Below are 24,819 nucleotides of genomic sequence, written 5' to 3' on the forward strand. Positions count from 1 at the left end.
TTTCTTCTGCGGCTTGTGCTGCAAAAGCCGCTGTAGAAAAAGGCACAAACGTAATAGGCCGGTGGGACCGTCGATTCATTGTCAGACAGTCACCTGCCCAATACGAAGGAGGTCGACGATCCAACCGGCCACCATTGTAATGAGGGCCATAGTTTGGTGGGACGAGAAATTCTGTAAGGAGATGAGAGAATTGGTTGAGACAGTTTTTAATTAGGAAAAGAATACTGAGAATGCAGTGCAATGAATGTTGGCACAATTAGAATCGCAGATCTAGTGTTAATTAGCCCTCAATCTAGTGGAGAAGAGAATTTAGGATCAAGGGAGATATTGTTGGAAATATCGGTTGTGGGGAGATTCACAGGACAATGTCTTCTATGGGGGAAAAGGTTTCTCAAGGTGGGGGTGTGACTGGAATAGCATGAGAATTAACAGCAAAGCTAGAAGACGAGTTGTAGTAGGGATGAAGAATGAGAGGGAGGAGGATATAGTAAATATAAAGCTCAGTTGTTTAAGCATTAAAAGACAATTTATGCCAGAAGTGTGTCTTGTCAATCATAGTATTTTACACTTAAATTCAACTAACAATAATATTAGAGTGGCAGAAATAGTTTGGTGATTTACCATTGTTTACTTCACCAAATAAATGCAAGTGAAAAGTACAATAAAATGGGATATACATTTGAAATAGCAGTTTTAGACCAAAACATGGTTAAAAGAAAGGAACTGAAAGACACCTCACCAAACACCCTCTGATTAGGCAAACTGTAGCAGTTCTTAGAAATGGGGTGACGCATAACCCATCACAGACAGAGTGAAAATTCACAGCATTATGTTCGCCAATAATTTATTATTTCTCTCAAATTGAATACTCCTGCTTCGCACCACCCCATCTGAGAGCCCACCAACTTTTTGACTAACCCCAGGAAGCTGACTGTAGTCGACAACCACCCAGTAGTAGTACATTACAGGCACCTCACCCAGCTAGACTAGTCTGGGGTGAATGTGCACTGGGTGATCTACTATCCACAATCTCTAGAATATCCTCAGTTCCGTTTCACTCTCCAGTACCATACTGATCTGACATTGGACTACTGCTTCCTTGTACCTTTTATTGATTTTTAGGTTTCACCTAGCGACGCAGCGCATGCCCTGCTCGCCTTGACAAGGCTATTGTTGTCGGTTTGGTGGGCGAAGGGGGACAGGACATGAGCGCACCTGGACAGGTGATGTGCACGCACATGGCGTCTCCTTTCTAGAGATGTTAGCTTTCACACGGTCCCACTGCGTGCTTGATTTAGCTTTCAGTTTCACTGCGCGCTGCAACTATACAAGGCAACACATACATTTCAGAGCTCAAGCATATCAACATCTTTTTTCGGTAGATTCGCGCGCTTGATTTAGCTTTGAGTTTAACTGCGCGCTGCAACTATATGCACGGCGTACGGCGTCATTTTCGGCGTTTCAGGACAGGAGATGTGCACGCCAGGACAGGAGATGTGCACGCGCGGCGTACGGCGTCTCTTTCGGCCTCTCGCGGGACGCTGCTTTGTGATGGCGCACGCTCCTCGCAGGCATCTCGCTTCCTTGTTGCGCGCGCACCACTTGCGGGCTCGCATGCTTTGAACAGCAGCGCAGTGTTGATGAACAGCGGTGCATGGGTGATGGCTTTGAACAGCGCAGTGGTGATGGTTTTGAATAGCGCAGTGGTGATGTGTTTCTGGTCCCAAGGTTCGACTAAGCAATGTATGTTATGTGCTTTTCTTTGGTATTGTCCTGCAGGCAGGCTCTGAAGAACGATGAAAGCCTGGCTTGTCCTCGGTGCTTGAAACCTAGGTTTGCTGCGGACGCACCTGTTTCACAATTTATGGTGCGAATAAGACGCAGTTTTTGTGAAACCTAATGGAAAAAAGCTTTCAATGGGATGTGTCACAGCCTGGCCCAGTTCTAGCCCTCTTGGCTAGTAACAATGAGCTGACTAATTCAGTAAGCAGTTTTACTTCCTCTGCGTTAAGTGTGCAACCGTGGTTACAGGAACAAAAGTACAACCGGTGGAAGAAGGTAGGGAGTGCAAGCATTTCTGAAATGTGCGAGTGTGGCCCGAGCTAGAAGAGGGACGTATCCGACGTGGAGGGTATTGCGTGCGTGAATGCGGGCGTGTGGTGCGTGTACATGCTTCTCACGAGTGCGAGCCATCCTGTGTGTCAGTCTTCCTTCTGTACACATCCTAGGGGGTGCCTGGGTGAGTCTCTGCATAGAGGGAGGCTCAGGTGTCTAATGATTTTACAGACCCCCCTCCCTCCCCATTTGTGAGACTCCATTCATGCCAGTGGAGCCTACAGATGTGGCAAAGTATGTCACAACACCTGGACTCACTGCGTCGGCCAGAGTGGTTTGTTCACAGTCCCACAAAGCACCGGGACACCTACCTACTACTGACTCTGTGCAGCTGAGCCGGCCCGAGCGAACTTGATGTGCAGCGGGCGGCCAGCCACCAGAGAGGCAAGTACAGCCTTGGACCTGCAGCTGCTCTTGAGCTGGTCGCCAGGGGTCCGTCGCTGCAATTCAATCATTTCATCAAGTAGGTGTGTGCCTAGTCCTGGAGTCAGTGAGGGGCATTCACTGAGTTGTGGGTAATATTACAGTTCCAAATATATGCTTGGCTTGCTGGTTTTCTCCTCCAAAGGTTCACGCATACACGAAGTCACACCCCCGACCCGCACTCACAGACTTCCTGCACATAGCGCTGCAAGTCACAGACAACTAGTATCACACATGGCACAACACCTTTCTCAGGCCAGCCGGCTAAAATAAAAATGCTGCACTGTGCAGCTGCTAACAGAGACAGCAGAGTCGGTCAACCTCTCCCGTGCAGGCAGACAACGTGCTCTGCATGCAAAATATGTTTGGAGCCTGCCAGTGCCTATTAATTCGTGCATGATTGATTAAAGGGGCGGTCGACGGAGGCTGGAGGGATCCAAGCCGGTGACTAAATCTAATGTGAATGCACTTTCTCTCTTTTCAGTGTGTTATGTGTTGTCTCATTTTAAGACAGATGACATGGCATACCCTGAAAAACCTGGCCGATCAGAACATAGAGCAGCTCTAAATTAGGTTTTGTTTGCAGCAATTCCATTCCGGATATAATCCTTCACCTCCGGGCCAAAACTGGAAGGATCATTACCCACAGCAGATATGGTGTGAACAGCAAAGTGGAGAGAGGGCTCTGCACACAGCATGCCCCTCCCCTTCAATGTATGGAGGTCTTTACTGCAGATTGTGTCAACAAGGGAAAGTGCACCCGTTATAGAACTAGTGATCCGAATCGACCACTGATCCAGCTTCGGGAACAGACATTTGTACTTTTACACTGTTATAGCACCACACACTGAGACTTCTGGGCACTTGACTAAACACCATGGTATATGCTGAAAAATCACAATCAATCTGAGGACTGACCCATGTGACAGCTGTGCCTCAGTCACACTCTTATTCTGAGGCATGATCATCCGAAACCAAGTGGAATAGCTCATTTTCACAAGTCCCTTAAGCATAAGGTAGCTCAGAGGGTTCAGGCCGAAGATGTGGTTTCAGACTTACCCCTTCTAGAGGCTCCAGAGCACATTCAGAGCCCTCCACAGCCATCTCCAGTCACCTGCATAAACTTCTTATCAATCAATCAATCAATCAGGGGTTTATAAAGCGCGCTACTCACCCGTGAGGGTCTCAAGTCGCTGGGGGGGCAGATCCTGCGCGTCCCTGAAGTCTTTGCATGCGCCATACAAATGGGCAGAACAAAGTTGATTTACATTGAGTGCACTGGCATGAACACAAATATAATGTAATGCACCGTTTTTTTCCTATTGCTGGCAGTTACCAACAAGCATTTGCAATGCAATAGGTCTTGCATTTTCAAAAGTTTAAGCTATTAGCGTTGCAAATGACAATGCCTTTTATTTATGTTTTGGCTTTTAAAACATAATTAAAAAGCATTGTCATTTACATTGTCAATAGCTCAAACTTGTTAAATGCGAGATCTATTGCATTGCAAATGCTTGTTAGGTTTTGCCTGCACACTGCTTGCACTGTGCTTGTGAAGTCTATTGTATTAAATCTATCTTAAAAGGGACTTACATCCCACCTTCACTTCTTTTCGGTCCTTTTAATTGTCACTTTACTTTTTCTCTATTTCCTGTGTTTCACTTATCGGTTTCCCATCAACAAAGGACTGTGTTCATTTGCTTTGTGAGTCTTTTTTTTAAAGCGCTTGCTTGCACAGCGCTTGTGCTCTCCAGTGTGCACCTCGGCTGCACGGCACTTCATGTTTGTTCCCCGTGGATGCACTAGAATTAAAAGCCTTCATGAAACCAGGAGCTGCATGCTCTGATCGCAATAGCACGCATCAGTCCACCCGGGGCAACGCACATCCACCAGTCCTCTCGGGGCCGAAGCAGGCGCCCATTCTAGTGCTAAAGCCAAACAGAGGCTGGCCCTTGTTTTAAAATGAAAACAGACTGTGCAACAACATATATGCCAGTGAGTATATGCTGAGTGTTTTGAGGCTTATTTGCCTTGCAGCTTGTTCCACTCTCTGCTGTTATTTGATTTCACTTGTTGACGTTCTTTAGTCGGCATTCTTTGAACTCTGCATTTCCATAGCTTGGTGAGCGTCTTTCTAATGCATGCTCCTGCACAAATACATTACTGCATGGCTGCTCGCTTCTAGATTTAACCGTTCCCAAAAAGAGTTTTATCCTGTTTGATTGCTGTGTAGTACTGTAATTCTTTGGTTGATTAGTCTCTCAGTTGTATCAATCCTACCTTGTCAGCAGTGCTTTCACCCTTTCACTTCGACAGCCCCCTCACCCACTCCTGTCTGCGGCACTCCTATTTCTCTGCAGCATTTGCACCCTTTGATTGCGGCAGCCCTCTCTCAATTTTCTCTGTCTGCAGTCCTCTCGTCTTTCCCTGTCTACAGTCTATGCATCTTCTCCTGACTTGGGGACTCTGTCCCTCTCCTGTCTGCAGGACATACTGAAGTCAGGAGAGGTGCAAACCTCTCTTGCCTGCAGTCCTCTCACCATATCCAGTCTCTTACTCACTCCAAGCCTCTGTTACTGCAGCTTTCTCTCCTGTCCCATCTCTTGTGGCCATTTGTCTCCACAGCGGACCCCACATCTCGTTACCCTCAGGAGTCTTCTGCCCCTCTGTCTGTATCTTTTCACTCTCTCCTGTCTTTAACCCTTTACTTTTTTCTGTCTATAGCCATCTCTTCCTTTCCTGTATGCAACGCTCTCACCGCTTTCTTGTCTACACCTAACCTCTCACCCATCTAAAACCGCCTCAGTTGAGTTCTTCACCCCTCTCCTCATCTAGTTTGCCTCCCTTTTTTTACCAAAGTCCTTCCACTGTCTCGCCTTTGTAGTCGCTTTAGCCTCGCCTGTCTGCTGTCTTCACTTACTCTCCTGTTTTCAGTCCTCTCACCCTCTTCCGCCCACCAACTCCTCATCTCTTCAGCTCCATTGCCACGCCCTTCCTCTCTGATTAATCTTTCTCACTGCCTGGCAACTCTCTGTCTCTGTCGCCATCCTGTCTTTGGCCTTCTCAAATAAATACAGATCCTCTGTAAAAACACATTAAGGCTATTCAGGAGGAAAAACGTAAAGTTATGAGCAGAGGTTTACATCTCTTCCTAAGCGTACATTATAATTTGATTCCTTTTCCCAAACATTCCCTGTCACACACCTGGAAAGCTGCGTCAGGTGCTGGTATCCGGGTGTACTACTCGGAATGGCATGTGACGCGAAACAGCGGTCCTTAGTAAAGGCCTATCGTTTGTCCCTACCACACGACTGGACAAATTCAAGCTCCATGTCGAACTAGCTGAGTTTTTTAGAAAGCTCAAACTTAAGGCCTTCTTTGAAAAAGTAACACCAGAAGAAACTACCACCAATACCAATCCCAATGAAACAGGCCTTAGGTTAAAATCCACTTTTGTGCCACCTCCTACCAGTGTACCCATAGAAATCTCTACCTTCGAACAAGCAGTCGACACTGACATAGAGAAACTGAACCTTAAAGGAACATACAACAACCTATCAAAGACAGACCGTGACACCATACAACGCCTACAAAGTAACCCCACCATGTCATCAAACCAGCTGACAAGGGGGGTGGGATCGTCCTTATGGATAAAACCGACTACGATCAAGAATGTCGCAGACTCCTTAGCGACACACGTAATTACAAACGCCTGGAAAAAGACCCCACCGCCGAACAGCAAATCACCATACACACCATGGTTAAAACAGCCAGTGACGCTGAACATATCTCAACCCAAGAGGCGGAATACCTGTGTACCAAGAATGCGAAAGTACCTTACTTTTTTATTGTACCCAAAGTACACAAGGGCACCATACCACCCCCAGGAAGACCTATAGTCTCAGGGATCAACTCTCTTCTGAAACCGCTATCTAGGTACTGTGACCACTTCCTGAACCCACTGGTACAAGGAACCCCTACCTACATCAAAGATACTAAACACCTCCTGAACATCATCACTGAAAATGAATTTCGATCAAACCACCCAACTACTGGTGGGACTGGACATGGAAAGCCTGTACACCAGTCTCCCACAAGATGCCACCGTGCAAGTCCTACAAGATGTACTGATGCAAAACCCCTGGATGTACCATACACCACGGCAATTCATCCTTGACTGTGCAGCCCTGCCCTCAAGGAAAACTACTTCGAGTATGATGGCACTTACTACCTGCAAACTAACGGAACCTCGATGGGCAGTGTTTTTGCTCCTAGTGTGGCAGGACTGTATGCTCACCATTTCGAGCAGGAACACGTCATGTCAATGACCAACCCATACTCAAAAAATTTAAAGACTTGGCACAGATATATAGATGACATCTTCCTGATTTGGGAAGGAACACAGGATGTACTAAACGTCTTTCTCACTTGGCTTAATGAGCGTGACCCTTACCTACGATTCACGTGCACCTCCAGTGCCACCGAGCTGGCCTTCCTGAATCTTAACATTCGAGCAGAACAAGGTACTCTGCGCACCACCACCTACTACAAACCAACAGCTAGGAACTCACTGTTGCGATTTGACAGCTTCCACCCCAGACCATTAAGGGAAAATCTACCATTTGGGCAATTCCTGCGGATCCACAAAAACTGCAGCCACCTAGAGACTACAAAAGACAATCCCGCACCTTATCACACAAACTACAGGAACGTGGATATCCCAATGCCATTATTGCTAAAACCAGCAAAAGGGTACGCAATATAAACAGAGAATCACTATTGGAAACAGTAACAAAAGACCAAGATCCACCACCTATGACCTGTGTGACCACCTATAATACAGCGTCAAATCAAGTTTCCAGCATCATCCGCAAACTCTGGAAGATAATCAATTCAGGCACCAGAAAATGGGAGATCCCGCGCTTTGCATTCAAACGTGCCAACAACCTTAAAGACAAACTAGTGTCATCAAGACCATGTGCCAGTCCCAAATCTATGGACAACACAGTCATTAACTGTTGGGGCCTTCCCAAAGTCACTGGACAATATCCATGCAACAACAGCAGTGTGTGCCATCTCACCAAACCAACGAAAACTCTCAACCTTGAACCTGGCAAAATCTGGACACAACACCAACACACCAACTGCAACTCCAGTAACCTTGTGTACCTCATAACATGCCCCTGTGGGCTCCGTTACGTGGGCATGACGACCCGCAAAATCAGGACCAGAGTGGTTGAACACAGAAGAATGATCAAGTGTGACAAAAACATCAGCAGACTGATAGATCACTACCTCAGTGCACACCACACCCCCAATGAAATGTCCTGGACTGTCATTGAACAATTTGACATTCACCAAACAGACAATGACCGGATCCTTCATACCAAAGAACAGAGATGGATCTATCGCCTCTACACGCAGCAACCAGGCCTGGGCCTGAATGACTCCATACCCTGGAGCTCACTAAAAACATGAATTTCTTATTCTTGATTCCCCTCCGTGTTAAATGTCCCTCTGTTGTATTGGCCAGTTATAACACACCTGGCACCCCACAGCGCTCTTTAAGTTCTCTCTTTCCCCAGTTAGCGCTCTTTTGTTTTACAACTGTACACTAATCTGTGTACACTGGGTACAGCTCACCCAGCCATCCCAATGCGCAGGCGCCGACATTCGGCACCGCACATGCTCACAGCAGAGCACACTACTCCCCCGCACATGGGCATGCTCGCAGCAGGATACTCTTCTGGGCATGCTCACAACAGGATACACTGCTCTCCCGCCCATGTGCTGTACAGCCATGACTCAGCGTGTCCTCGCACAGTCTGTCTTCTCTGTCCTTCTCCGCACAGGTGTTCAGAATGATGCAGCCTGCATTTAAAGCACAAACACGGACGAGGACAGCCCAACGGAGGCCGCAGAGACGACTGGAGGCTCAACACAGACACTGACCGAAAGTATCGTGAGTAAACCAAGCGCTTCAGCTACAAGCCGGGTAAGCTCTTTTTCCACAGGTCCCTAACCCCCTAAGCACCCTTTATCTTCCCAGGGTCCATTCCTCTGCCGGACTACTCCATGGGGCATGTTTGGCAACAAGCCAACGTGAGGATAATCTTCCTTTCATGCACTTTCCACCGTTTTTGTGTGTGTTGATGCGCTTACGATGCTTAGCCCACCACAAAACTTCGTGTACATTTGATAACTCTCACCTTAGCCATACCACCAATATGGCTACACCATTTGCTGCTTATTTATCGTCTACACAGCACAATAGATATCGGCAATCAATCTGTCTTGTGAATATGTAACCATACTGAGACTCTCCCCTGTATGTGTGTCCTGTCATACTTGTTGTATGTCCAGTAATGCTCTAAAGGGAATCTCCCTCTCACATGTAAAGCACCTTAGCGAGTGCTACACATTTCTCAAAATTACACAATCACTTAAATCTAAGTAATTTGCACCTACACACTTTGGTCCTGAGGAAAGCCAGTTTTAATCATAAAGGCCTGGCTGAAACATGTAGACCACACCTGGATGTAGGAAACCCTAATTAACATCCCTATAACATCCAACAGCCTTTTTTAATGCTAGCAGTGACCCAGTTATTAAAATATAATTTACCCTCGGGTACTGGGATCTCTGCATAGCTTTTAAATCGTCACCTTCATGTCACTACACTGCACACTCAGATACATACCTGCTCCGCTGTACCCAGGCATCGAAGCACACCCGGGACACACTCGGTGTCACTGGGTGGGCCCGATGATGAAGCATGCCACCAACTAGGTTGGTGGGTGAGGGCTTCATGAACAAACAAAATGGTTTGTACCCTGCCTTACAGTCTTGAGTCTATGTAAATTCACAAATAGGCTAGTCCTTTTTGATCTCACATTGAAAGAAAAGGTTAACATTTACAAGAGACAGGTGGAAGGACAAAGGTAAAGATTATTTATTTCTAGTAGTCATGACATCATGCCTGCTCTCATTTGGTTTGAGTGTGAATAGTAATGGTACAGGAACCTAAGACAAAGGATTAAGGAAGAGGTCAGACCAGTTCAAGATGATAGGAATCGATCAACAAATTTGTTCCATCAGGTATTAAAGTCCCCCAAAAACATGGTGTCAAATGGGAGAAGGTTCTAGGTGTTTAGTTTGATATGGTCATTTAATAAAGAGTGGGTTTTCACAGCAGTGAGTTAAATAGCAACAAGTCTCATTACGATGGCGGGCAGACTGCCACCGACAGGCCGTTGGTGGCGATTCGCCCGACTTCCAGGCCATTGGCCCGACTGCCGGATTACAATACTGGCAGTCGGAGCATAGAGGTCGGGGAAAAGAACGCCGCCTCCAATATCCAAGACCCAATTGGAGTGGCGGTCAGAATACAATGGAGGTGGTGTCTGCGCAGGCACTGTCGTAGAGATTAGGATGTCCTTTTCAGATTGCCTTTTCATGGCGGTCCTACTGCCATGAAAACGCAGACGGAAACAGACTATGGGGACCCAAGCAAGGACCCCGTCCCCCTTGGGCCTCTGCTAAGTGGCATGGGGAGCACATGTAGTGACCCCCACACATCCATGCACTGTGTGCTAGGCACCATATGGTACTTGGCACACGGTGCATGGATGTTCACAAGTGCCTTTTTCTACTGCGGCTTGTGCTGCAAAAGCCGCCGTAGAAAAAGGCACGATCGTAATAGGCCGGGTGGGACCGTCGATTCATTGTCAGACAGTCACCTGCCCGATACGAAGGAGGTCGACGATCCAACCAGCCACCATTGTAATGAGGGCCATAGTTTGGTGGGACGAGAAATTCTGTAAGGAGTTGAGAGAATTGGTTGAGACAGTTTTTAATTAGGAAAAGAATACTGAGAATGCAGTGCAATGAATGTTGGCACAATTAGAATCACAGATCTAGTGTTAATTAGCCCTCAATCTAATGGAGAAGAGAATTTAGGATCAAGGGAGATTTTGTTGGAAATATCGGTTGTGAGGAGATTCACAGGACAATGTCTTCTATAGGGGGAAAACGGTTTCTCAAGGTGGGGGTGTGACTGGAATAGCTTGAGAATTAACAGCAAAGATAGAAGACGAGTTGTATTAGGGATGAAGAATGAGAGGGCGGAGGATATAGTGAATATAAAACTTCAGCTCAGTTGTTTAAGCATTAAAAGACAGACAATTTATGCCAGAAGTGTGTCTTGTCAATCATAGTATTTGACACTTAAATTCAACTAACAATAATTTTAGAGTGGCAGAAATAGTTTGGTGATTTAACATTGTTTACTTCACCAAATGAATGCAAGTGAAAAGTACAATAAAATGGGATATACATTTGAAATAGCAGTTTTAGACCAAAACATGGTTAAAAGAAAGGAACTGAAAGACACCTCACCAACCACCCTCTGATTAAGCAAACTATAGCAGTTCTTAGAAATGGGGTGACGCATAACCCATCACAGACAGAATGAAAATTCACAGCATGATGTTCGCCAATAATTTATTATTTCTCTCAAACTGAATACTCCTGCATCGCACCACCCCATCTGAGAGTCCACCAACTTTTTGACTAACCCCAGGAAGCTGACTGTAGTTGACAACCACCCAGTAGTATTACATTACAGGCACCTCACCCAGCTAGACTAGTCTGTGGTGAATGTGCACTGGGTGATCTACTATCCACAATCTCTAGAATATCCTCAGTTCCGTTTCACTCTCCAGTACCATACTGATCTGACATTGGACTACTGCTTCCTTGTACCTTTTATTGATTCTTAGGTCTCACCTAGCGACGCAGCGCATGCGCTACACGCCTTGGCGAGACTATTGTTGTCGGTTTGGTGGGCGAAGGGGGACAGGACATGTGCGCTCCTGGACAGGGGATGTGCACGCGCATGTCGTCTCCTCTCTAGCGATGTTAGCTTTCACACGCTCCCACCGCGCGCTTGATTTAGCTTTCAGTTCACTGCGCACTGCACCTATACAAGGCAGACACATACATTTCAGAGCTCAAGCATATAAACATCTTTTTTCTGTAGATTTGCGTGCTTGATTTAGCTTTGAGTTTAACTGCGCGCTGCAACTATACGCGCGGCGTACCACATCTCTTTCGGCATTTTCAGGACAGGAGATGTGCACGCCAGGACAGGAGATGTGCACGCACGTCATCTCATTCGGTTTGCTGCGGACGCACCCGTTTCACAATGTACGGTGCGAATAAGATGCAGTTCTGGTGGAACCTAATGGAAAAAAGCTTTCGATGGGATGTGTCACAGCCTGGCCCAGTTCTGCCCCTCTTGGCTTGTAACAATGAGCTGACTAATTCAGTAAGTAGTTTTACTTCCTTTGCGTTAAGTGTGTAACCATGGTTACAGGAACAAAAGTACAACCGGTGGAAGAAGGTAGGGAGTGCAAACATTTCTGAAATGTGCGAGTGTGGCCCGAGCTAGAAGAGGGACGTATCCGACGTGGAGGGTATTGCGTGCTTGAATGCGGGCGTGTGGTGCGGGTACATGCTTCTCACGAGTGCGAGCCATCCTGTGTGTCCGTCTTCCTTCTGTACACATCCTAGGGGGTGCCTGGGTAAGTCTCTGCGTAGAGGGAGGCTCAGGTGTCTCCCTATGTACCCTGCATTAGTCACTGCTGAGGAATGTCAAACATTTGACTTGGATGTCCGAAAGCTTTCAGATTTTAAAATGTTGGGACAAATTTGTGCTGGCACTCACACACCGGGAGCCTGGCTCGCACTGATGCCCTCGGCACCCACTGGTCCAGAGGAGGCGACTGAATGAACAGAACGTTGCCTTGGACTCCTGGCGTGGATTAATACTGAAGGAAGCCAGGCAGGTGGGTGATGATCTGAATGACTGCCCCATTTTGGCATTCTCCAGGATGCTGCTCTATACTTGTACCCCATGGGTTGTCACGGGACAGGTCTCCAGCAGTCCTCGGCTCTATTACTGGGATGACTGTTGCTTTTAATCTTTTGGTAATGGAAAGGATCATGATGTGGACAGTCAAGCCCTGGCAACCAGTCACAGTGACTGTATAGGGCCGCAATTCACTGGCAGTGGTGAGTCACTCCTGTGCAACGGTGACCTGGGTGAGTGCCGGACTCCATCTTTTGATGAACAGGGCAGTCACTAAGCCCAGTCCAGCCTGATCTGCCCTCCTACATATCAAGCTTGAGTCCACATCAGAGAGAACTGAGGAAGGTGGAGCAAAAGGTAATGATTTTACAGACCCCCTTCCCTCTCCATTTGTGAGACTCTATTCATGCCAGTAGAGCCTACAGATGTGGCAAAGTATGTCACAACACCTGGACTCACTGCGTCGGTCACAGTGGTTTGTTCACAGTCCCACAAAGCACCGGGACACCTGCCTTCTACTGACTCTGTGCAGCTGAGCCGGCCCGAGCAAACTTGATGCGCAGCGGGCATCCAGCCACCAGAGAGGCGAGTACGTCTAAAATAATCATGCTGCACTGTGTAGCTGCTAACAGAGACAGCAGAGTCAGTCAACCTCTCCCGTGCAGGCAGAGAACGTGCTCTGCATGCAAAATATGTTTGGAGCCTGCCAGTGCCTATTAATTCATGCATGATTGATTAAAGGTGCGGTCGCCGGAGGCTGGAGGGATCCAAGCCGGTGACTAAATCTAATGTGAATGCACTTTCTCTCTTTTCAGTGTGTTATGTGTTGTCTCATTTTAAGACAGATGACATGGCATACCCTGAAAAACCTGGCCGATCAGAACATAGAGCAGCTCTAAATTAGGTTTCGTTTGCAGCAATTCCATCCCGGATATAATCCTTCGCCTCCGGGCCAAAAGTGGAAGGATCATTACCCACAGCAGATATGGTGTGTACAGCAGAGTGGAGACAGGGCCCTGCACACAGCATGCCCCTCCCCTTCAATGTATGGAGGTCTTTACTGAAGATTGGGTCAACCAGGGAAAGTGCACCCGTTATAGAACTAGTGATCCGAATCGACCACGGATCCAGCTTCGGGGACAGACATTTGTACTTTTACACTGTTATAGCACCACACACTGCGACTTCTGGCCACTTGACTAAACACCATGGTATATGCTGAAAAATCACAATCAATCTGAGGACTGACCCATGTGACAGCTGTGCCTCAGTCACACTCTTATTCTGAGGCATGATCATCCGAAACCAAGTGGAATAGCTCATTTTCACAAGTCCCTTAAGCATAAGGTAGCTCAGAGGGTTCAGGCCGAAGATGTGGTTTCAGACTTACCACTTCTAGAGGCTCCAGAGCACATTCAGAGCTCACCACAGCCATCTCCAGTCACCTGCATAAACTTCTTATCACTCAATCAATCAGGGGTTTATAAAGCGCGCTACTCACCCGTGAGGGTCTCAAGTCGCTGGGGGGGCAGATCCTGCGCGCCCCTGAAGTCTTTGCATGCGCCATACAAATGGGCAGAACAAAGTTGATTTACATTGAGTGCACTGGCATGAACACAAATATAATGTAATGCACCGTTTTTTTTCTATTGCTGGCAGTTACCAACAAGCATTTGCAATGCAATAGGTCTCACGTTTTCAAAAGTTTAAGCTATTAGCGTTGCAAATGACTGCCTTTTATTTATGTTTTGGCTTTTAAAACATAAATAAAAAGCATTGTCATTTACATTGTCAATAGCTCAAACTTGTTAAATGCGAGACCTATTGCATTGCAAATGCTTGTTAGGTTTTGCCTGCACACTGCTTGCACTGTCCTTGTGAAGTCTATTGTATTAAATCTATCTTTAAAGGAACTTACATCCCACCTTCACTTCTTTTCGGTCCATTTACTTGTCACTTTACTTTTTCTCGTTTCTATTGGTTGTAGGTGTTCTATTTCCTGTGTTTCGCTTATCGGTTTCCCATCAACAAAGGACTGTGTTCATTTGCTTTGGGAGTCTTTTTTTTAAAGCGCTTGCTTGCACAGTGCTTGTGCTCTCCAGTGTGCACCTCGGCTGCACGGCACTTCATGTTTGTTCCCCATGGATGCACTAGAATTAAAAGCCTTCATGAAACCAGGAGCTGCATGCTCCTATCGCAACAGCACGTATCAGTCCACCCGGGGCAACGCACATCCACAAGTCCTCTCGGGGGCCGAAGCAGGTGCCCATTCTAGTGCTAAAGCCACTTCAGAGGCTGGCGCTTGTTTTAAAATGAAAACAGACTGTGCAACAACATAAATGCCAGTGAGTATATGCTGAGTGTTTTGACAGGCTTATTTGCCTTGCAGCTTGTTCCACTCTGTGCTGCTATTTGGTTTCACTTGTTGTCGTTCTTTGGTCGGCATTCTTTGAACTCTGCATTTCCATAGCTTGGTGAGCGTCTTTCTAATGCATGCTCCTGCACAAATACATTACTGCATGGCTGCTCGCTTCTCGATTTAACCGTTCCCAAAAAGAGTTTTATCCTGTTTGATTGATGTGTAGTACTGTAATGCTTTGGTTGATTAGTCTCTCAGTTGTATCACTCCTACCTTGTCTGCAGTGCTTTCACCCTTTCACTTAGACAGCCCCCTCACCCACTCCTGTCTGCGGCACTCCTATTCCTCTGCAGCACTGGCACCCTTTGATTGCGGAAGCCCTCTCTCACTTTTCCCTGTCTGCAGACCTCTCGTCTTTCCCTTTCTACAGTCTATGCATCTTCTCCTGACTTGGGGACTCTGTCCCTCTCCTGTCTGCAGGACATATTGAAGTCAGGAGAGGTGCAAACCTCTCTTGCCTGCAGTCCTCTCACCATATTCAGTCTCTTACTCACTCCAAGCCTCAGTGCTCTTGTTACTGCAGCTTTCTCTCCTGTCCCATCTCATGTGGCCATTTGTCTCCTCAGCGGACCCCGCACCTCGTTACCCTCAGGAGTCTTCGGCCCCTCTGTCTGTATCTTTTCACTCTCTCCTGTCTTTAACCCTTTACTTTTTTCTGTCTATAGACATCTCTTCCCTTCCTGTATGCAACCCTCTCACCGCTTTCTTGTCTACACCTAACCTCTCACCCATCTAAAACCGCCTCAGTTGAGTTCTTCACCCCTCTCCTCATCTAGTTTGCCTCCCTTTTTTACCAAAGTCTTTCCATTGTCTCACCTTTGTAGTCACTTTAGCCTCGCCTGTCTGCTGTCGAAAGACATGTTGTTATTTTACAGTGGGCTTAGGGCCCGCCCATTCCTTCCCACTGATTGGTAGGCTTCATTATCATTCTCATTTATTTGCATCTTATTTGTTAGCTGTGCATTTCCTCCTCCTTCTCGTGTTTGTCCCACCTCTGGAGCATGGACCCATTAATATTTCCTTCCACTGCTCCTTTTTAGGTTTCGCCTGCACAGCAGTGGCCAAAAATGGCACCACATCTGATGTAGAGAATCTGCGTTTAGGTTTTCCTGAGCACACCATACTTTGAGTAACACCTTACTACCACACTAAGCTGTTTTTTAACCTTATTTAACTGTTTGTCTTTGAAAATGCTAAGGTATATCAGGCACCGCACAAATAAATTTACCCTATCTTCACCTGTCTGCAAGGACATATTGACAGGCTGCTTTTCTTTTGATTTCTAGGCCAGTGCTACAATCCTCTCAATGTGGTGCGATGGTATTCAGAACTTCGCATCACCATCCAATCCCCTTTATATTCCAGACAGTGTATAAATATGGCTTTGACAACATCACCCAAAGGTACATGATCGCTTTATATAACCACCAGATACTGCACAGTATATTGCATTTCTAAAAAACAGAAGTCATAAGAATTTTACAGAGTTTCTTTAATTTATATTGCACAACTGCTCCTCAACTTAAAACTTTCCGCCAAAAAAATATTATTAATCACATAGGCAAAACCTAATGCATTTACCAATTAGTCCCAGGACTGGGGAGGTGGCCAGTTGGCGTCCTACTGGGTGTTGTGGGTACAATGAAGGTGTATCGCTTAGACAATATATGGTGTGATATAAGTAGGATTTAGGTCACAATGTACCCTGTAACAAATCAGAATCAATTAAAAGAATTTAAGAAAAAACAAAGTAGGCTTTCTAGTAGGCCAAAGTTCAGAACCGTACTATAAATTCTACTTTTAAAATCATAACTATCCACATTTATCACATTTTGGGGGGAAAAAACATTGCATGGCTAGCTTAACATATAAAAAAGCACCCTTTCACCGTAATTTAAAAAGGTTGGGTTCCAATTGAGGCGTTTAAAAGATTTACCTTATATAATCTTAAGATTTTCATTATACATCTGTCTTGGGCACCTTTTTTCGATTACCCCCAATGTCTATCTTTGCACATGTAAAGCAGTGCATGTATTTTTTAGAACACAATATTAATTAATTTGTACCATTCACAAAATATACATCTTTGGGGTATGATCTTGTGATTTATCAATTTGATGTGAACTAGTTCATTTACAGTTTAGTTGTGAGAGAATATGGCTCGTCAAAACGTTTTGAATCAATTGTTGCTGATTTTTGTAATGCTAAATGGAATTTGGAGGTTGGTAAGCTAGTTATGACTCGTATTGAACTTTATTGGTAATTATGCAATAATCACCCAAAAATGAAATATTCAGCTATCAATTAAATCCAAACATGTTTAATTTGATTAATCATATGGTACAAAGGGAGGAACACTTTTCCCTAGGGTATCTACCTACATGATTCCAAATAAAGCGTTCACAATAATTTAGAGCCATTTTTTCATCGGAATGTAGTCTGAGGGGATGACTTATAGAAGGATTCACGACTCGTAAAGTGCAGAGTCCACATTCGGGGTGGAGTCTCTGCACTCGTGTAGAGTCTCCACACTTGTGGTAGAATTTCCCTACTTGGGGGGGAATCTTCGCACTAAAGTGCTCAGTGCAAAAATTCTGCCCCGAGTGCAGAAATTCCGCCACGTGTGTGGACACTCCATCCCAAGTGCGGAGACTCAGTACTCATAACTTTTCAAGTTGTAAGTCCTTTTGTGAATCCGGCCCAGAGTTTAGAAAATAACCCTCCTTCTCTTCTTCATTCTTTTAGGTTGAGCCTAGGCAGCACGCATGCGCTGTCTGCAAGACCTGTTGTTATAGCCTCCATCGGCTTTTGGCATGCCCATGAATTGCCATTTGTTTGTTGTTATGCCATTTACAAATACTGGGCTTTTATTGGTGCATTGGGTCTGATTCTCCCGCCTTTGCATGCTTGGGTCACGCCCAGGCAATTTCACTCATTGTTTGCTTGCGCTGGCCATCCCAATACGTCTGCGGTTCCTCCTGGTCATCCTGATCTGCCTTTTTTTTTTTTTTTTGTAGGCTATCAACATCGTTTTAGGTTTTCAGGCTATTTCACGGAGCAATGCTCTGTTTGGTACCTGCAAAGTGGCAATTTCTGTCTGTTGAGCTATGCCAAAAGCTCCAACTAAAAAAACATGCGAGACCTATTGCTTTTCTAATGCTTGTTTTATATTTTACTAGGTAATATTGAGATGTTTAATCTGCAAGGATGCATTTTATATGCTATGTAGTTAGAGAAATTTTGTATTCAGTTTTATTTTTGAATTGTGTTTACGTCTGATACGGAAAATGTGCTCACAGACAATACATAAATAGAAATTCTGAAAACGAAAAGAGTGCTCTGGCATATGTCTTTAACAATAACTTCTATTCATGTTCTACTTACTTCCACAGATTTGCTATTTTGGAATGTTGATAGTAAGAAATGTTATTATTATTTAATAATGCTCATTTATCCACCTCAGAAAGATGAAATGCCGATTCAGACTTGCGAGGTTTTCAGCTCATGAGCTCTTAACTCGTATTGTTATCTTGATAATTTTTAGGGAATTCCACTGTCATTTCAAATTGTTATTATGGCTAAGTTCGAAAACTGCCTTTGATACATCTTAATGAGACTGTGTTAGTCCATTTGATTTAAATTATTTGGTTGGGTGGGTGACTTGATGAAAGAAATGTAGTGCTTGAGAAAACAAAGCCACCCAAGACCTCCAGCATATGTAAACCCAAATAGAATGTGGTTTAAATCTATTCTTTCTCACACGAGCTAATAGGTTTTTTGTTAACAATCTTAAACAAAAAATCACTAGCAAAAATAAGATTCAACTATAATGTGCAAAGCATGTAGTCTAGGAAATGTAAAGTTCCTAAAATAACAAGTATTGGTAGTGTTCCTCATTGGTGAAATGGAGGACAAAGGAATATCACTTGGCAGCAAGGGAACATGAGTAGTCGGAGAAGAAAAGGAAAAGAAGGATAAGGAAATGAAAGGTGGATTGGCTGCCAAACTTGAGAGCAGAACATTTGGGCACTAGGGGCAACACATCATAAAGGGCTCTGACAATGGGATCCTTGTGTCACTGTAGGGATTGGGTAAAATGGAAGACTAGGCATATTGCTAGTTATGCTGTTACAAGTAAAAGATGGTTGCCTGGTGCGGAAAGCTGTGGAAGTGGAGGTGGTGAGCTGGACATGTAGTGAAGACTGACAAGCTCTGGGGTATGGAAGGTGGAATGTGTGTGTGGGTAAAAGGGTAACTTCTAAAGCATCCAAACATGGAGCTAAGGTAGGATCTGTATAAGTACGCATCAGGGAGATAAAGAACTATCCATCCTAAGAGCCCTGAAGCAGAGAGAGGGAGGTGGGGGCCAGGATAGTTGAGAGTCATGGTCTCTGAGAAGCTAGAGAACTGAGTAGCAGACTTCTATGAACAAGAGAGATGGGGAGTTTAGAGCTGTGAACACGCAGTGTAATGGTGTTCCTACAGAATTTTGTTTTTTTTCTCGACAGGTTTGCTTTTTACCGTCTTTGAATTCTGATGACCACATCACAACCACAAGACGACCTGCTAACATTGTGTGATTTTCAGTTCTGGCACTGTTCTGTCAAAATGAGACTTACATCACACTCTTGTGGGCCCTTATGCTGACACACAGGATATCAAATATTTGGTGCTATATACTTTCACTATAAATGTAGAGTAGAACATCACCTATTTCTTACTGCCTGGCTTCACATGCGTGCCAAATAAAATACAAGCAGTCGTGTACTGACTGATCTTTATCTGAATCTATGTATGGCAGGGCTTGGAACCAGGATTGCAGACAACATTTATCTGAGTTAATTCTAAACTACAGCAGAGTTGATGGTCTGCCTTGGTTTGCATCCTGCTCAGGAGCAGTTCTTCTGAGCCTCGAAGTGCTTACACCTGAATGGATGGAGGATATAGCAATCCACTGGAAAAATCTTTTGATTGCTTAAATGGAGGACTAGAGGACATGAAACCAATGTTGAATCTTGTGGTTGTTTGCATGCGTCTGAATTTGTTTGAACTAGACCTGTAGATTTAGAAAATGTTATCTAAGAAGTACTGAACTATCCTTGTAAAGCCAACATAGAGGATTAGCAACCAACCAAAGAAATCGACTTCAACCCAAGCTCATCATCCTCTCTGAACACTTTTAGGCACTGAGAGCTCTGGTGAATATTTTTCATCAGCTGTAGCTCTCTACTATTGACTTTGACACTTTTGATATCTTTCCCTGCTAGGAAGATGGTTAGAGAATTCTTATTCCAAAAATACCTTTATTAGTTATCATCACATAGTTGCTATATTTTGCTTATTTTTAATATAAATCACCATGGCTCTCTACCTTCCTTTTTTCTTTCGCTGTATGGTTGTTTGCAGAGTGAGTTATGTTACACACCTCATGTCTTTTTCTGAAGGTTTGCTTACTGCTCAAGCCATGTTAGCAGAGGTAAACCAAGTATACCTTTACGGAAAATGGGTTTATCCTTATGGGTCCATATATGCAGGCAGTGTAGGAACTCAGTCAAAGACTTCATCAAGGCTGTGACGTCTCTCCCAAAAAGACAGATGTCTCTGCCTTACGCCAACATTTAAAATAACTTTTGTTCAATTTACGGTTGAGTGGGTGATACACCAACTAAGGCCATGCTTTATAAATGATTAATTCATATGCCGCAAGCTGGTGCGCGCTGTGATGGTCACCCGTTACTGTAGGAGACACTGATCTTGAACTTTTGCTACAGTACTGAAAAAACTGTGGCACTGAACAAACAGTTCACATAAATGTAATATCTTTGCATTTTTGCACCCAACACAGAGTATGCTATTATTTATTGAATACTAATTGTAATATTTATGCACATGTGCTTAGGCTAGATTTTTATAACCAAACTATAAGTGTTAGAAATATTTGATCTTTAGGGATTGCTTTCTAGATCTATTGTGTTTTTACTCTCTCCCACATAGCTTTGTGGTCATATTCCCTACAATAGTGCCAGGGTCTGGGCTGCACATACCTTTGGCTCATAACTAACAAGCAGTCTTTGCAGTGAATATATGAAATTCTACACCAAGGCTAGTGAAACGACACTGTTTATGAAGAAAATGAAGACTGATAAAGCATCTTTGTTTTGAAGTCATGTGCTCTGAAGAACTGTTCAAGGACAGAGGTCTCTCTTACGGCTCCAGAGTGAAAAACTCAAACTATCTGAAAAGCCTTGGAAGAGGAAGGTATATGAGGGTCATTTGTTTCCCAGAAGGAGACTCCATGACCATAAGATTCCCCAACACTCTCATGCCCATGCCAGCTAGCAACTTGGCCTTGGAAGGAGTTTCACTTCACAGTGACCTGGAGAGAGGGACATGCTACATAGGATAAATAGCAGTTTGTCCTTAAAGCACAGGTTCACCTTGCCCTCTAGTCAATAAGGGACTATAAGCACTGACTCGTGAAAGAGAACAAATGAATGAATGAATAGGGCTTTGTTAAGCACGCAACTACTCAAAAGAGTGTCCCGGTGCTATGTGGTGTGTAAGGGAATGATGAGAAAAGTGTTATAGGCACCTCAGCAAAAAGCCAGGTTTTAAGATTTTTCCTGAAAGACCTGTCATCCTCCTTTTGGTGAAATTCTAAGGGGAGCTTGTCCAACCCACAGAGTCCAACTTACCGAGTCCCAGGAGGATGGAGGACCACTCTCCAGCTTCAGAGAGACAGACCCTTGGAACTGTGGCCAGATAGCTATTTGAGAAGCACAGGTTTCTCTTAGAGTTATAGCGGGAAATCCTGGAGGACAAATAGCCAGGCCCAGAATGATGTAGCGCTCTATGGATCAAGAGAGGGGTTTCAAATAGAATACGTTTATTCAGCAGGATTATGTGCAGCATTGCTAAAGTAAAAAGAAAAAAAAGCCTTTGTCACGGCTGCCTGTGTCATTTTGTAGGCACCTGCATGCTGGTGCAAAATGACACATGCTTTTTTCTTTGTAGTTACTAATCTGAGTTGGATCAGGAACTAAAAATCAAATCAAATTGGCAAACGCATTTTTGTAAGTGGGATAGGGCAGCGGAAGCAGCAAGAGGGAGGATGAGGGGAGGGGAATGGTAAAGCAACATGGGGGAGTGTTGGAGTGAGAACGGCAGAGCAACATGGGGGAAGGTAGGAGTCAGGCCAAAGCTACATGGGATGGTATGAGAAAGCAACGGGTGTAGGGCTGTAAAGCATGCAAAGGCAATAGAGGGAGGGCGGGACCAAAAGCAACACAGGAGTTGGGGGAAAGCAAGACAGAGGGTGCGAATGGAGGAAAGCAATGGGAAAATGCAGTTGGGCAAGAGCAAGAAGGAGGAGGGTCGAAAAAAGCAGCCAGGCAACAGAGAGCAACATGGAAAACAGGTGGTGGGACTTACATGAGGGAGACAGTTTGAAAACACACATACTCTTGTAGAGTGCTTCACACAAAAGGAAAAAGTAGTGCTTGAAAATAAATCAGTGGAAGCAGTAATGCTAGCCAATCAAAGAGGTTGTAAAGGGGCAATGCTCCATGGGAGGGAAACACATTACTTTGACAAGCTGAGACACCAATAAGGAGCAAGCAAATGGAAGTGACAAGGAAAGTCAACCAATAGTACGCAATGATGGGCTCCAAACCCTTCTATGTTCTCGTTAAGCAACAATGTGCCTCACAATAGACAGCACATGCACTGTCTAGTAGGCTCTTCCTAAAAACTATGTGCAGCAACTTACAAGAGGCTTGAGTTTTTTTCGTATACTACGGTAAATCCAATTATGCTTACAGGATTTATTTTTAAGCCACGTGCCTATACAGTGACAGTAACAGATTTTTAAAAAAACATGATTAAAGTAGACTATAGACGATTCTACATTTCGGCATGTAATACAAAAAGTTCTAATACATAAAGTTGTAGAGTGTGTGTGTGTGTGTGTATATATATATATATATGTAAGAAAAAATCACATTCCCTGGAAATAGCCTGCGTAGAGGCACGAGTTTCAAGCTGGGAATTTCAAGGCTGCTCAGTGTTTTAAGTACAACGTACCTGTTAATAAATGGCTTTTAAACTTCATTATTACAAAGGTATACATAATAGTAAACTAAATAAAACAACATTTTGTCTTTTCCTTGCTGTTTCACGCTGGCATCGCCTGTTCTGTTCCCTCCAAAGAGATCCGTGCTCCTCAAATATTAATAATAAAATAGGTCTTTTTCTGTAGCGTTTCAGGAAGAAAACCCCCTGCTTCTTTCTCAGCGTTGCTATTACAGGAGCTACAGTGAGATCCCCAGCTCAGCGCTGCACAATGGTCTCTCCCTCGCTTCAAAGCTGTGCGCGCGCCCCTTGCACAGCGCCGAGTCGCCGCCTTTTCACGCTCCCCACAGCCTACCTGTTTTATACACGATGATGTGCGGCTGCAGCTTTTGTTTTTGTTTTATGCAGAGGTACTCCTCTTCAAGCTGGGTTATATCCATGGTGCTCAGCTTCCTGGTGTTGTCAGCAGCGGGCTCTGCCGTCGGAGAGTGACTCACCGACAGAACGTGTCCCATGCACTTGCAGGCTTTCACCATCTGCTCCCACAAGGCACTCAGAGGCAGACAGCAGCAAGACACCATCTCCGCCCGCGGTTGTTTACGAAGTGCAAATAAAGTTTAGAACATTCAGGAACAATGTGAGCGAAGTAAGTTTTCCCACCGGGCACACACTGCCTGCTCCGAACGTCTCTCGGTGTTCCGTCGGTGCGGGGTTGTTCGCTTGCAGCGTCAGGCTTCCTTCCAAACCGTATCAGACTGGCGCGAGCTTCCTAATTTAGAAACAATGATAAGTACCATTCGGGGACTGCTGTTGACATAGGGCTGAACACACAACTCTTCGCCAGGTAAATGCTGCGAAATATAAACCGGCCTTGAATGCGGGAAGGAACACACACAATGGGTGCGTTTCAGTTTTCACGTTTCATTGCAAAGCTGACATTAACCCAAAAAGCTACAGTGACCTAAAGCAAGCACTGAGAAAGTCGATAGGTCTGGCCTTTTTCAGTGAAAGTGTTTTGCTGATTTCTGTGGTGTGTGGTTTTGTCAATTCTATGAATGAATGGGTGAATGAGTTGGGTTTATAGATAATTAAGAGTGTATAGATGTATGAACGCTTTGATCAGAGGATATAGGGATGGTTGATAGAGGGAATAAGTTGTTGAATTTGCATGGATGGATGAGTGAGTGCGTAGGTAAACTGGTGGATAAGTTAGAGCATTGATGTATGAACAGGTGAATGAATCTATGGGGGGTGCTTTTGAGATTTCCTGATCCTTCCGTATCCCAGAGGGTGCTTGCTTGCCTTAGCTTCCTACTCCAAGTCGGTATGCCAGAGAAAACAACCAGGCCCACCATGGCTGCTGCCAAAGGTGTCTGTGGGCAAAAAGGTTTACATTTGGCACATGTAAGTGGGCACACAGGCAAAGTGCTAAGGTGATGATTAGAAGGCTTTGAGAAAGCAACAGAAAATGTCTTGAAGGCCATCACTAATAGAAACATAGCCTCTAGAAGAACAGTTGCCAGGGTCGGATTGGTAAGGCAGGCACTCGGACGATGGGCCTGTATCTGAGTTGCAGCTCTGGACCGCTTTGTTGGGCAGCGGAAATGGCCGATGTGCACTGTGTCTGCTGTGATGTTCAGATGCCGCCAGTAGCCCAGTGGCAGCCTGAGCATCCTTTCCAGACAGAGGTAGATGGGCCTCTATTACCTCCCTTTTTCCAACGGGCGGAGGTGTCATTCCAGTCTCTCGCTGGGCCAGCCCAATAATGTATGCAGATTGAGCAGGGAAATGGGGCCTGAGTAGAAATGGACTCACTTATATTTAGGTGAACTAATCTGTGCACAAAGAGTCCTTGCAACATTTGCATTGTTTTTAAGTTAGTGAAGTTAAGAAAACATGCCTCTTCTAGAGAAACCCCCCC

At 45.0% G+C, this 24,819-nt stretch overlaps 1 protein-coding gene across 1 annotated transcript in view; it reads right to left on the reverse strand.

Annotated features, from left to right (window-relative positions):
* Positions 1–23,660, reverse strand: part of C10H9orf152 (chromosome 10 C9orf152 homolog) — a 154,011-nt gene extending 130,351 nt beyond the window's left edge. Inside the window, exon 1 of the mRNA XM_085632024.1 lies at positions 23,254–23,660. Coding sequence (XP_085488150.1) covers positions 23,254–23,479 — 226 coding nt within the window. The 5' untranslated portion in view covers positions 23,480–23,660. The remainder of the gene's footprint in view (positions 1–23,253) is intronic.
* Between the last annotated feature and the right edge of the window lie 1,159 nt (positions 23,661–24,819).

The sequence above is a fragment of the Triturus cristatus genome, chromosome 10 (assembly GCF_964204655.1).
Source record: "Triturus cristatus chromosome 10, aTriCri1.1, whole genome shotgun sequence".
Classification (NCBI taxonomy): Eukaryota; Metazoa; Chordata; class Amphibia; order Caudata; family Salamandridae; genus Triturus; species Triturus cristatus.